Consider the following 14,536-nt stretch of genomic DNA (forward strand, 5'->3'; position numbering starts at 1 on the left):
CTGCTCCACATACAGAATGACAACATACTACTGGTATCAATTATTCTGTTAAAAAGTGTCAGAGACTATGATTTGGATCTAAAAGGGTCCAACCCTGCTGATGACCCATACAGGTGTCAATATGTTTCCACATATTCTATGTTTTCAGGTTTGTTTGTTTTTTCCAAATATGTAGGACCTTACACACACACACACACACACACACACACACACACACACACACACACACAAAAAATACATTAGAAGAATGTTAATATTAACAAAGTCAAGCACACAAAAGTTAGGAAATGCCAAAATTAAGATTGCCTGTACAAACTTAATTAAGTCCCTTTGTGCATATTAATTATGACATTCTTTAATTGCATACTATTTATTTCTACATGATCCCTGCCTCATTCAGTGCAACCCATTGATCAAAGAGGATAAAACAAAATACTGAACAGCTGTTCATTCAGTGAGCTCTGTCCATCCTGTGCACTGAATGTGGCAGGGATTGTGTAGAAAAAAATAGTATGTGATCATGTAATTACACTGTGATCATACACACAAGGAAACAAAATTAAGGCTACGGGGCAACCTTAACACTGGCATTTCCTAATTTTTGAGTGCCTGACATTTTTTAAATGTAGTTTGTGTGCAGCAATATGAACATGCAGAAAAGAGGCCACTGTAAGTGACTGCTCTCTGGATCCTGTTTGTGAAGAGTGATTTGAACATTGCAGTGTTGCAAGGTGCACTCCAGCTATGCCACACGTGAGCTAGTCAACATTACTTATGGTCCAATGCACGGAAAGCTGCAGAGAGGTCAAGCAGAATTATAACTGAGATGTGTCCTCTATCCATTGGCATGAGGAGCTAATGAGAAGTTACTGAAGTGTAACTGGAGGCTCATCAAGTTGTATGGTCCCTATCTGTATTCCACTGTGGGGCGTTATGCATACACACCATGCGTCCAGAGCTGAAAAATTTGAAAGCAGTGTCCACTGGTCCACACATGCACCCTGGCACATCTTAGGGGCATGGCCTCTCTACCACACGGATGGAGGGACAGCCACGACCGCCCCCTGGTGGGCAGAGCCAGGACACCCATGCCTGTCCCGCTGGAAGCAGAGGTGGAACCAGAACTGGAAATATAGAAGGCAGGCATCTGTCCTTGAGAAGATACGCTCTTTTGGTGACAGAATTCAAGGTGGCCCCAATGAAGTCAAGATTATGTGGGGATGAGAACAGATTTTTCAGAGTTTACTCTGACTCCCAGTGAAGAGAGGAGGTGCAGCATCATAAAAGTTGATGCACAGGCTTCCTGGTGGCAAGGAGAAAGTCAGCAAGATAGTGGAAGACAATGAGACCATGACTTCTGATGTGAGCTGCTATTACTACTGAGAATATCTTGATCAAGACTCTGGGGACGACAGATATTCCAACATGACCATGAGAAAGGGGGAGGGATAGCTCAGTGGTTTGAGCATTGGCCTGCTAAACCCAGGGTTGTGAGTTCAATCCTTGAGGGGGCCATTTAAGGATCTGGGGCAAAAATTGGTACTTGGTCCTGCTAGTGAAGGCAGGGGATTAGACTCGATGACCTTTCAAGGTCCCTTCCAGTTCTATGAGATAATATAATATATGGAGATATACCTATTATATTATATTATGAAATCTGAATTTGTGAATGATGCGGTTGAGATGGCGGAGGTTGAGGATAGGTCTCCAACAGCCTTTCTTTTTGAGTAACAGGAAGTAAGGAGAGGAAAAACCCACTCCCTTGGTATTGAGTAGGGAAGAATTCTATCAATCCTCACTACAATAGGGAGTTGACCTTGTTTGAGAATATTCTCATGAAAGTGGTCCCTGAACAGGGGTAGAGAGGTTTTTTGGAGAAGATAGGGATGCAAACTCTATCATTTAGTCAGATTGGATGATGTTCAGCATCCACTTGTCCATTGTTATTGCACTTCAGGTGTTGAAAAGAGTGCTAAACAACCCCCAAACAGTGTGTAGGGCTCAGGAAGTGTTGGGAGGCTCTCAAGCACCCATCAAAAATAACATCAAGGCAGAGGCTGAGATGGAGATACATAGCCTGTTGCACAGGGTGTGGGGAAACAGGTCATTTGAACCTTCTGTCTCTTGTGAGGTGGTTCATAGGATCTCTGATGGAAAAACTACTAAGCAATATGTCCAAGGGAATAAATCTATAATAGATCTATAAAACACTAAACTGTAGACTATAAAAACTGTATGACTGTTAAAACTATTTACAAAAACTAAAACTAATTCTTATTTTGTAGGACAAAGCTGAAGCTATGGACATTGGTGGTTCCGAAAACGAGTACTGGGGGGAGAGGGAGGAAATGGAGAGACGGTCTGCCCCGCCCTTTATCCTGTCAGATGGAGGCATGAGGTGAGCCAGGTCGCACACGCAGACCAACAGACACCAGCTGCGTACACATGCATAACCTCCCACAGTGGAATACAATAGGGACCATTACTCAAAGAACCTTTCATGCCAGGGCTGTGTCTATTCTGTGCTTCAGGCTATAGCCTGACTGTGAAGCATTCAGGATAATGGCAGATGCAACACGTTGCTTGAGCTTAGTTGTCACTACTTTCTCAATCACTTTGCCTAGTAATGGGAGGTCAGATATAGTGTGTTAGTCGGAGAGAATTTCTATATCAAGTTTTGGTGTTTTGAGAATCAAGCAGATGATCCATCTTCCTGAGAGCCATGCTTTTCTGAAGAACTTCCTAGCTATAAATATGGTTATGATTAAATAGAAAGCCTATCTGAGAGGCAATTTTAAAACAATTTAATAAGGTCACTTTTAACAAACTGTATTCTATTTGCAAGATTAGCTTTAGTGATCTACTTTCTACCAGTCATACCTTTGGATCATTTTGATTAATGGCTACTGCCAGTAAGAGTCCATCCCTTGAAAATGCAGTAAGCAAAGCTCCTCTCGACTTTACTGACACACACACTGGAACCAGAGTGGGCAGAGAACATGCTTGCTGTGCCCAGTGGATATGATAAGGTAAAGAACTGTAAAAAAAAAAAAAAAAAAGATTATATTAAATGAGAAATAATGGTGCATAAACAAACGAGCGAAATACAACCTAGATGGAGCTAATAAAAGATGGGTGCACAACTAGTTGGAAAACTGTTTCCAGAGAGTCATTATCAGTGGTTTGCACTCAAGCTGGAAGGGCATATCGAGTAGGGTCCCACAAGGGATCAGTTCTGGGTCCGGTTCTGTTCAATATCTTCATCAGTTATTTAGATAATGGCAGAGAGAGTACACTTAAAGTTTGTGGATAATACCAAGCTGGGAGGGGTTGCACGTGCTTTGGAGAATAGGATTAAAATTCAAAATGATCTGGACAAACTGGAGAAATGGTCTGAGGTAAACAGGTTGAAATTCAATAAGGACAAATGCAAAGTACTCATTTAGGAAGGAACAATCAGTTGCACACCTACAAAATGGGCAATGACTGCTTAGGAAAGAGTTCTGTGGAAAGGGATTTGGGGGATCATAGTGGATCACAAGATAAATATGAATGAACAGTGTTACACTGTTGCAAAAAAAGCAAACATTCTGGGATGTATTAGCAGGAGGATTGTAAGCAAGACACAAGAAGAAATTCTTCTGCTCTACTCTGCACTGAATAGGTCTCAACTGGACTACTGTGTCCAGTTCTGGGTGGACTAACTGGAGAAAGTCCAGAGAAGATCAACAAAAAAAATAAAGGGTCCAGAAAACATGACCTATGGGAAGATTGCAAAAATTGGGTTTGTTTAGTCTGGAGAAGAGAAGACTGGGGGCGAGAAGGGGGGGGATGAGAACAGTTTTCAAGTACATAAAAGGCTGTTACAAGGAAGAGGGAGAAAAATTGTTCTCCTTAACCTCTGATGATAGGACAAGAAACAATGGGCTTAAATTGCAGCACGGGTGGTTTAGGCTGGACATTAGGAAAAACTTCCTGACTGTCAGGATGGTTAAGCACTGAAATAAATTGCCTTGGGAGGTAGTAGAATCTCTATCATTGGAGTTTTTAAAGAGCAGGTTAGACAAACACCTGCCAGGGGTTGTCTAGATCAATGGTTCTCAACCAGGGGTACTTGTACCCCTGGGGGTACGCAGAGGTCTTCAAGGGTGTACATCAACTCATCTAGATATTTGCCTAGTTTTACAACAGGCTACGTAAAAAGCACTACTGAAGTCAGTACAAACTAAAATTTCATACAGACAATGATTTGTTTATACTGCTCTATATACTATACACTGAAATGTTAGTACAGTATTTATATTCCAATCGATTTATTTTATAAATTATATAGTAAAAATGAGAAAATAAGCAATTTTTCAGTAATAGTGTGCTGTGCTACTTTTGTATTCTTATGTCTGATTTTGTAAGCAAGCAGTTTTTAAGTGAGGTGAAACCTGGGGGTACACAAGACAAATCAGACTCTTGAAAGGGGTACAGTAGTCTGGAAAGGTTGAGAGCCACTGGTCTAGATAATATTTCCTCCTGCCATGAGTGCAGGGTACTGGACTAGATGATCTCTCGAGGTCCCTTCCAGTCCTACAATTCTATGAATTATAAACATTAAATAAAAGTAATATCTCAGAGTAAATTTAGCTGATGAACAAAATTTAATTTATTACAAGTTAAAAATTCTCTGTATTTATAAAAAAAGCTTATAAAATGATTGCTGAAGGTTGAGACTGAATTTGTTTATTTGTATTCAACCATAATTCTGGCCTTGCATATAAATGCCCCAAATAAGCGCACACCGGAGGAGACCGGAAGCCCCTTCATCTGGTCTGCCACCGCTACAAACAGCTGGTTCGACTTCATGAAAGGCTTTGTGTGCTCAATGTCAAATGCCAGTGCTCTCCGCACATCTAGTGAGTGAAGCCTCTGCTCCGGTACATTACCATGTGGCTCAGGATAGAAAATGGGTAGAAAAATGTCCTGGCCGATATGGAATTGGGATACCACCTTGGGCAGGAAGGCTGGGTGTGGCCTGAGCTGTACCTTGTCCTTGTGGAAGACTGTGTAGGGGGGTCAGAGGTTAACACTTTTAACTCCAACACCTTCCTGGCCGAAGTGATGGCAACCAGAAAGGCACTGAAGGAAACATGTAGCCAGTGGCTCGAATGGGGCTCCCATTAGTCTAGCTAGGACTAGGTTGAGGTCCCAAGCCGGTACCAGTGGACGGGACTGTGGATATAGCCATCCCATGCCCTTAAGGAAACTGCCCACAATAGGGTTGGTGAATACTGAGCACCCTAACTCTCCTGGGTGGAACACTGAGATGGGCGTGAGGTATACTTTGATGGATGATCTGCCATGCCTTGCTGTTTCAGATGCAGTAGATAGTCCAGGATGAATGGTATAGATGCCTGAAGTGGGGGTACGTGACTGCAATAGCACCAGCACGAGAACCTTTTCCACTTGGCCAGATAAGTGGCTCTGGTGGAAGGTTTCCTGCTACCAAGGAGCACCTCCCTCACCGATCCTGGCTCCATTGGGTTTAACTATGAAGCTTCCAAGCCATGAGATGGAGGGACTGGAGGTCTGGGTGAAGCAGGCAGCCGTGGTCCTGTGTAATCAGATCAGGGAGGAGTGTGATCAGCGTGTCCACTGACAGCTCCAGAAGCATGGTGTACCAATGTTGGTGTGGCCACGCAGGAGCCAGCAGAATTACCTCCGCCCTGTCTCTGCGGATCTGGAGGAGAACCGTGTGGACAAGACGTATCACAGGGAAAGCATACAATAGACAGTTCCCCCAGGGTAGCATGAACACATCTGAGATAGAGCCCGGACTGTGCTTTTGGAAGGAGCAAAACGTTGGACACTTCCTGTTGCTCCTGGTCTACCCGGGGAAACTCCCACCTTTAGAAGAGGGAATGTATGACGTCCGGCCAGATGGACCACTCGTGACTGCGGAACGACCTGCAAGCTCGTTCCGTGCTCCCAGGAGATAGGACGCCTCCAGGTGAATGGAGTGGGCTATACAAAAATCCCACAAGTGGAGAGCCTCCTGACAGAGAGGGGAGGAGCGGGCTCCACCCTGCCTGTTTATGTAAAACATGGCAGTGGTGTTGTTGGTCAACACCGCCATGCACTGACCTTTCAATATGGTATGGAAGGTCTGGGAGGCTAGTCTCATCACTCTGAGCTCCTTTATATTGATGTGGAGCGGGATCTTGGACTGCAACCACCTGTCCTGAGTCTGTAGGTCTCCTAGCTGGGTCCCCCAATGCAGGTCTGACATATCCGTTACTAAGGTCATGGATGGTTTAGGGGTGCTGAATGGGACCCCTCCGCAGACCATGCGAGGGTCCAATCACCAGCCTAGTATTGTTACTACCAAGTCTAAACTGTTTCGACTTGGGTAATAAGCTGAGGCGAGCCACGCCTCGGCTGGCCTGAGCTTCAGCCTGGCATGCCTGACCACATAGGTGCATGCCACCATGTGTCCCAGAAGACTGAGGCATGTCCTCGCTGTCTTGGTGGGATATTGTCTGAGAGTCTGAATGACGTTTGACAGTGTTTGGAATCTAGATTCTGGCAGAATGGCTCTTGCCTGAACCGAGTCCAGCACCACCCCAATGAATTCTATTCGTTGGGTAGGTGACAAAGTCGACTTGTCCACATTGAAAAGACCTAGTCTCTGGAAGGTCTCTCTGACTAACCGGACCTGGGAGTCCACCTGCTCCCTGGAGTGTCCCCGCAGCAGCCAGTCGTCAAGGCAGGGATACACCTGCACCTGCCTCTTGCAGAGAAAAGCTGCGACCACGGACATGCACTTGGTGAACACCTGGGGGGCTGTTGATAATCCGAATAGGAGCACTGTGAACTGGTAATATATGCAGTTGACAACAAACCTCAGGAAATGTCTGTGGGCCGGCCAAATGGCTATATGAAAGTACGCGTCTTTCATATCAAGGGCGGCATACCAGTCCCCTAGATCCAGGGAAGGAATAATTGTGCTCAGGGAGACCAAGCGGAACTTCAACTTCACCATGAACTGATTGAGTCCTCGCAGATCTAAGATGGGTCTGAGACCCCCCCTTTGTTTTGGGGATTAGGAAATAACAGGAGTAGAATTCCTTGCCCCTTAGCTCCTGAGGAACCTCCTCCACTGCTGCTATAGCGAGAGGCGATTGCACCTCCTGGATAAGGAGTTGCTCGTGAGAGGGGTCCCTGAAGAGGGACAGGGAAGGGGAGTGGGAGGGAGGGTAGGAGCAGAATTGGAGAGAATATCCCACTTCTACAGTGCGAAGAACCCAGCGGTCCGATGTTATATGGGACCACGCACAGCAGAAGTGGGGATAGATGGTTCAGAAGTGGGGGGAAGGAAGAATCCAGGATAGTGGCTGGTACGCTGTCCTCAGGCATCCCTTGAAAATCCTTGCTTGGACCCTGACGATGGCTTGGCTGAGAGAGGGTTGAAAGGTCTACGCCTATTATTCCTACCCCTACAGCGGTATGAATCCTGCCTCGGGAGGGGCTGGTATTGCTTCTGCTGCTGTTAGGGTTGAGACTTGAAGGGTTTTCTCTGGGTAGCAGGAGTGTTCATCACCAGAGATTTCATAGTTGTCCTCAAGTCTTTTAGGATGTGAAGCTTCGAGTCTATCTGGTCTGAAAACAGCCCTGCACCCTCAAAGGGAAGGTCCTGCAGGGTCTGCTGAACTTCCAGGGGAAGTCTGGAGCCATGCGGTTCTCCTCATGACCATACTCATTTGGAGTACTGTATGCAGTTCTGGTCTCCCATGTTTAAAAAGGATGAATACAAACTGGAACGGGTACAGAGAAGGGCCACTAGGATGATCCGAGGAATGGAAAACCTGTCGTATGAAAGGAGACTCGAGGAGCTCGGTTTGTTCACCTTAACCAAAAGAAGGCTGAGGGGGGATATGATTGCTCTCTTTAAATATATCAGAGGAATAAATACCAGGGAGGGAGAGGAATTATTTCAGCTCAGTACTAATGTGGACACGAGAACAAATGGATATAAACTGGCCGTCGGGAAGTTTAGGCTTGAAATTAGACGAAGGTTTCTAACCGTCAGAGGGGTGAAGTTCTGGAACAGCCTCCCGAGGGAAACAGTGGGGACGAAAGACCTCTCTGGCTTTAAGATTAAACTTGATAAATTTATGGAGGGGATGGTTTGATGCGATAACGTGATTTTAGTCAATAGGTCAATAACGTGCCATCGCTGGTAATTAGTAACAATGGTCAATGATGGGATATTAAAAGTTACTACAGAGAACTTTTTTCCGGGGGGTCTGGCTAGAGAATCTTGCCCACATGTTCGGGGTTCAGCTGATCGCAATATTTGGGGTCGGGAAGGAATTTTCCTCCAGGGTAGATTGGCAGAGGCCCTGGAGGTTTTTCGCCTTCCTCCGCAGCATGGGGCAGGGGTCGCTTGCTGGAGGATTCTCTGCGACTTGAAGTCTTTAAATCATGGTTTGGGGACTTCAACAGCTGAGTCAAGGGAGAGAATTATTCCAGGAGTGGGTGGTCAGCTTTTGTGGCCTGCATCATGCAGGAGGTCAGACTAGATGATCATAATGGTCCCTTCTGACCTTAAAGTCTATGAGTGCCGCGGAGTCAGTGAAGTCGAGGGAGGCCTGCAGGGATGTCCTGGCCACTGCCTACCCTTCCTCGACCAGAGCCGAGAACTCAGCCTTCGACTCAGTGGGGAGCAACTCCTTCTTTTTGGACATAGAGTCCCACGAGTTAAAATTATACCTGCTGAGGATAGCTTGTTGGTTAGATATCCTCAGTTGTAAGCCCCCCACGGCATAAACTTTCCTGTCAGGAGGTCCATATGTTTGGCCTCTTTAGCCTTGGGAGCCGGCACCTGCTGCCCCAGGCGCTCCTTCTCATTTACCGCCAAGATCACCAGGAGCAAGGGTGTGGGTGGGAGAATAAAAACTCATATCCCTTGAAGCGAACAAAGTGTTTTCTCTCTATACCCCTGGCGGTGGGCGGAATGGAGACTGGAATCTGCCACAGGGTATTATAATTGTTGTAAATAGTTTTAATGACAAGCAACGACACTCTGGAAGGACCTTCCAGGGCGAGAATGTCCACCATCAGGTCCTCCGACTCGATGACTTCCTCCACCTGTAGGCCCATGTTATGGGCAATGCGGCGGAGCAGATCCTGGTGCGCCCTGTAGTCAATGGGCAGAGGACCTGAAGCTGACGCTCCTGCCACCGCCTCATCAGGCGAAGATGATGAGGAAGCCAGTGGGGATACAGGGTCCTCATGACCCACTATGTGCCCAGGTTGCTCCTAGGTAGCATTGGTGTCCAATGTTTTGGCATGGTCAGATGTGACCAGGCTATGAGTGGGTCTGGAGCCAGTTCTGCTGTCTCCTCTGTAGTATGAGGGGGGAGGTCTGGATAGGGTCACCTCTGTAGCACGAAGGGCAGGTCTGTCCACTGGCGACCGTGCAGGAGGATGCCCCAATGCCACAGACCTAGAAACCCTGGAAGGGGGCCTGATGGTAAGCCCGGGGGTCCAGAAGGGCCATTGCACAGCGGGTGGCAACTATGGCTGCCAGGTCAACTGCGCATCTCTCTGGCACTTATCCAACCTGTGCCTACTGCACCACAAGTAGTAGGAGTTGGCATCAGAATCCGAGGATCCCGAGGATGACAACCAGGCACTCCACACCGAGCTCGGGCCCGGGACTTGGAGGTCAGGTGCCACTGGACGGACTGTGGCTTCCATTAACGGCTGCTTCAAACAGAAGTTGCATTCCTTCCTAGTTCTGGGCTTGAAAGCCTTACAAATCTTGCAGTGCTCAGACTGATGCACCTCCCCTAGACACTTGAGGCATGAGTCGTGGGGGTCGCTGTTGGGCATAGGCTTCTTGCATACACCGCAAGATTTAAATCCTTGGGCTTGAGGCATGCCCCGAAGCCCAACGTGGGATGAGGGGAGAACGACCCACAAACGAAGTCTATCCTAACTACAAATAACAATAAACTAACTACAAAACAAAAACTGGGTAGGACTAAGGGTATGTCTACACCCAGCCGCTAGTTCGGCGGCTGGCAATCGAAGTTCTGGGTTCGACTTATCGCGTCTTGTCTGGACGCGATAAGTCGAACCAGGAAGTGCTCGCCGTCGACTGCGGTACTCCAGCTAGACGAGAGGAGTACCGCGGAGTCGACGGGGGAGCCTGCCTGCCGCGTGTGGACCGAGGTAAGTTCGAACTAAGGTACTTCGAACTTCAGCTACGTTATTCACGTAGCTGAAGTTGCGTACCTTAGTTCGATTTGGGGGTTTAGTGTAGACCAAGCCTTAGTAATAGCTAAGGGAACACTTGCAAGCAAGCGAAATGCAGTTTCAACACCACCACGGACGGTCAGTGCCTTCTTAAGGGGGGTCGGGTTGGCAGGATCATATATTGAGCGCTATGAGGGCACCACTCCAGGGGGCTCCTAGCCAACCCAACAGGAGCTGCTGAGGTAAAAAGTTTCCGACGACCGTGCATGTGGCACGCGCACACCTGATTGTTCACATTGATTCCAATCATTTGAAGAACTAATATTAACAAATGGAAGCAAGGTCAGAGAAAAGCAATACCCATGGTTAGGTGGTGGGAGGGATTGATTTCTGAAGAAATATTAAAAGGGCTAAATAGGCAAAGCTTTGTCGATACATAAAAGTTGTACCACTTTAATTCCCATATAGTTAAAATGGTACAACCCTCATCGTGTGGATGCAGTTATATCCCTGTTAATATGTTTCCCATATGGGAAGGGGAATAAGGTATACCAATATACAGCATCTTTATACCAGTTTAACTGCATCTGCAAAGGGCTGTACCGGTATAACTATATCAGTAAAAAGTCTCCGTTCCAGCAACCAACACAGTTATTCTAATACACAACCTGTGTGTAGACCAGGCCTAGAAATGACAAACAGGGATACAGTAAAAACACAATTTATAAATATTTGAAGGAAGTGAGAGAGGACGACAAGTTACCTAAGGTGTGTATGGAGGTGTATCACAGACTAACAGGAAGAAACTAAGAAAGGGAAAATATAGGAAAACTTCCTGACAGTAAGCTACATTATATTCTAGGCTAATCTCCCAAAAAACTGATAGAACCTTCATTTCTTGAGATTTGGACAAAACACTAGCCAAACACTAGACAATATACTGTAGGAAACAATATAATTTTGGCTGGGAATGGACTGGACGATCTAATATGTCTAATATCTCTAACTTTTCTGATCATCTGTACAGGGGCACGTTAACAGCATTCATTTCCAGGTCAGGAAATGAGTGAGTAAAAACTTATGGCCCGCATTCCAAATCATTAGGCCCTAAACAGAAATTCCCCTCTCTCTCTTCAGTTAAGTGTATGCAGTTGCTCTTTCACAAAATACAAGATTGGAGCAGAAAACCTCAGCTCAGAACTCCTATGCTTTATGCAAATTAGCTGACATTGCCTTTGAGCAGCTTCTTCCCAAAAAATCAACAGTAAAAACAGATCAATGTATACAGTAATAATTCACTCTGAAATAAAATTGTTTGGTTTTTTTCTTAAATTAAACATTATGAGCCCTGTATTCAAAGTTAGGGAGGTGCATTTGTTGTTTATATATCTGTGCATGACTAGCTTATGTGTATATATAAGTGCTGCAGGCTAGCCACGCGCGCTTGCAAATATCTGATTTGTTCATGCACCCTAAGTATTGGTATTCATAAGCTAGTTTGGCATAAATGTCCATGGTTGTCCACTCATTACTCTGAAAACTTGACTTCAAAATGCTTTATCAAAAATAAATCAACTATTCCTTGTAAAACTGGCAAAATTTCAAATACTTTGAACTCACCTAATGTATTTGAAGCTGTTTTCATGCCACTGCAGGGCCAAAAATGTCAGCATCAAGCGTTCCCCAGAATAAAACACGAAAGAGCACAAGCAGCAGTCACCTAGTATCTGCAAAAGAAACGTTTTTTCTTCTTTTTTATAAACTTACTTGATCAGTGCAATACCTATTACTACAATTAAAATTAAATTTAATACAATATTTTTCTCTTAGCTCTAGAAGTTAGGACAAACCAATAAAAGCAGTTTGCCAACCATGCTGTAACCTTGCTTAAACTATCCCAGTATCTTACGAGATACAACATTTTGGTTGCCTAAGAACTGAATATGAGACGGACTAGCCTGAGTAGGTAATAGATTACATAATCAATCTAACCATGCAAGTTATCCTGTCACACTGTATTAATATTCAGTTGTGGTAATAGTTCAAATTACTCATTTTTTGTTTGTACATTTAAACTAGAAAGCACTACAGACCTCTATAGGGTCCCACACTTCCCCCTCTTAGGTTTACTGCTTTGAGAACACAATTGCCACAGTAGACTTCTGAAACTTTAAAAAGCTAGGGTTTTTAGCTGTTAAAAAAGCATATTTGAGAGTTGCCTATACTCAAATCTTCATTTGCTACAAAAACTTTCCATACTCCTTAAACAGGAATTGCAGGGGGCTGTTTCTCAGAGAAGTGAACTAAAAATGGTGGCTGTGGGTAATGTGATAAAATTCCATGAATCCGTACATACATATTCCTACACAGGAGCAAGTCCACCACACCTACATCTGAATTTACACCTCTATTCTGCTGGCTTACTAGAAAATAGTAAACAAATTAAAACAAACAAAAAAAGAATCAAATAATTCTATGCATGTAGTGCAATATAACAAGAAGTATGTAAGCACTTTAGTTTTATTATTATTAATTTGACAGTAAATCCTACAGATTACATTTGTACAGACAAAAACGAATTGGTTGCAAAAATACATATATGATGCATGAACTGAGAGGGGACAATTAAGACACAGTTTTTCCACAGATTTTGGAATCCCATCTAGTCTCTCTTAGCCAGAAGGATCAATAATGCAGAGCCTTAAACTGATGCTTTTAAAAAATAGGAAGAAAGGTAGTGGGAGATCTTCAGAGCTTTTGGAGAGACACAGAAGTAATCACCCCTCCCAATTCAATCAAGAATAAATAAACACATGGCTGGATTCCACAAGGAGGGAGGGATAGCTCAGTGGTTTGCGCATTGGCCTACTAAACCCAGGGTTGTGAGTTCAATCCTTGAGGGGTCCACTTAGGAATCTGGGGCAAAATCAGTATTTGGTCCTGCTAGTGAAGGCAGGGGGCTGGACTCGATGACCTTTCGGGGTCCCTTCCAGTTCTATGAGATAGGTATATCTCCATATATTTAAAAAAAAGGAAAGGCCTTCCAGGTTTCTGATCCTACAATCAGATCTGCCCAATCAGTTCCCCATGCCTGCACAGAGCCATATTGAAATAACTGGGGTTATCAGCAGGTACAAGAAACGACCAACGCAGAGGAGATTGCAGGACTAAGGCCCAAAACTGGGTTTTTATAACAAAAGTTGAGACAGTAAAACATTAACAGTATGTTGCAGCAACATCTTATTTTGATAATACTTTAAAATAAGGTCTCTCTTCTTGGTCTCTAGTTGAAAGGAAGGTTATTTAGAGTAACTGGAGTTCTTCAATATATGTGGTCCCTATGGATATTACACTGAGTGTGCATGCACTCCATGTTCCTAAGACCAAAAGATTTTTCACTAGCAGTGTCCCCTGGTCTGCACCTGCACCACCTTGTGCTCTTATCTCAAGGCATAAAGGGAGGCATGGACTGACCTGTTTCCCCAGTTCCTTTTCTACCATAAATTACTTAGAAAAGGATCCAAAGCAATGGGGTAGGAGGGTGGGTAGTGGAATACCCAGAGACCACACATTTCAAAGAACTTCAGTCACTGTGAGATAAATAGCTTTCCTTTCTTTTTTTAAATGGTCGTCCTTATGGGTAGTCCTCTGTGGGTGACTCACAAGCAATATTCATTGACAAGAAGGATGCAAGGAACCATGCAGGGCTGATGTATTGAAGGATGTATCTGCTGAGGAAGCTTGTATCATAGCGTAATGTCTAGTAAAGGTATGCACAGAGCCTCATGTAGCCACTCTACTGATCTCTAGGACAACACCCTGAAGAGAAGCCATGAGGCAGCCTGGGCTCTGGTTGAATGAGCCCTCATATTTTGAGGGGCAGGAGTCTTCATCAGCTCATAGCAAGGCAGGATGCAACTTGAGATCCATTTAGAACGTCTCTGTGAGGAGACTGCTTTCCCTTTTATCCACCCAGAAATGGAAATGAAGAATCTTGGAGATTGCTTGAAGGGTTTTGTCCTTTGCAGGCAGAAAGCTAAGGCTCAACGGACATCCAGAGAATGGAACTTTCTGCCTACCCTGGCGATGTGAGGCTTTGGGTAGATCTATTGGAATTCAGAGAACACCTTTGGAATGAACTTGGGGTATAACCTCAACGAAACCTTATCCTCAAGAAAGACATGTAAGGAGGATCCACGTAAAGGCCCTGAATTTACCTACTCTTCCAGCGGAGGCAACCAGAGTCAGGAAAGCCACTTCATAGACAGATGAAGAAGGTAGCAGG

General features: G+C 44.9%; 1 protein-coding gene across 1 annotated transcript in view; it reads right to left on the reverse strand.

Moving 5' to 3' along the window:
* The window catches only part of CPLANE1 (ciliogenesis and planar polarity effector complex subunit 1), a 188,014-nt gene that overhangs the window by 156,003 nt on the left and 17,475 nt on the right, over positions 1–14,536 (reverse strand). The window contains exons 5-6 of the mRNA XM_065406312.1: positions 11,872–11,978; positions 2,881–3,037 (exon numbers count right to left, since the gene is read on the reverse strand). Coding sequence (XP_065262384.1) covers positions 2,881–3,037; positions 11,872–11,978 — 264 coding nt within the window. The remainder of the gene's footprint in view (positions 1–2,880; positions 3,038–11,871; positions 11,979–14,536) is intronic.

Source organism: Emys orbicularis, chromosome 6, assembly GCF_028017835.1.
Source record: "Emys orbicularis isolate rEmyOrb1 chromosome 6, rEmyOrb1.hap1, whole genome shotgun sequence".
NCBI classification, from domain to species: domain Eukaryota; kingdom Metazoa; phylum Chordata; order Testudines; family Emydidae; genus Emys; species Emys orbicularis.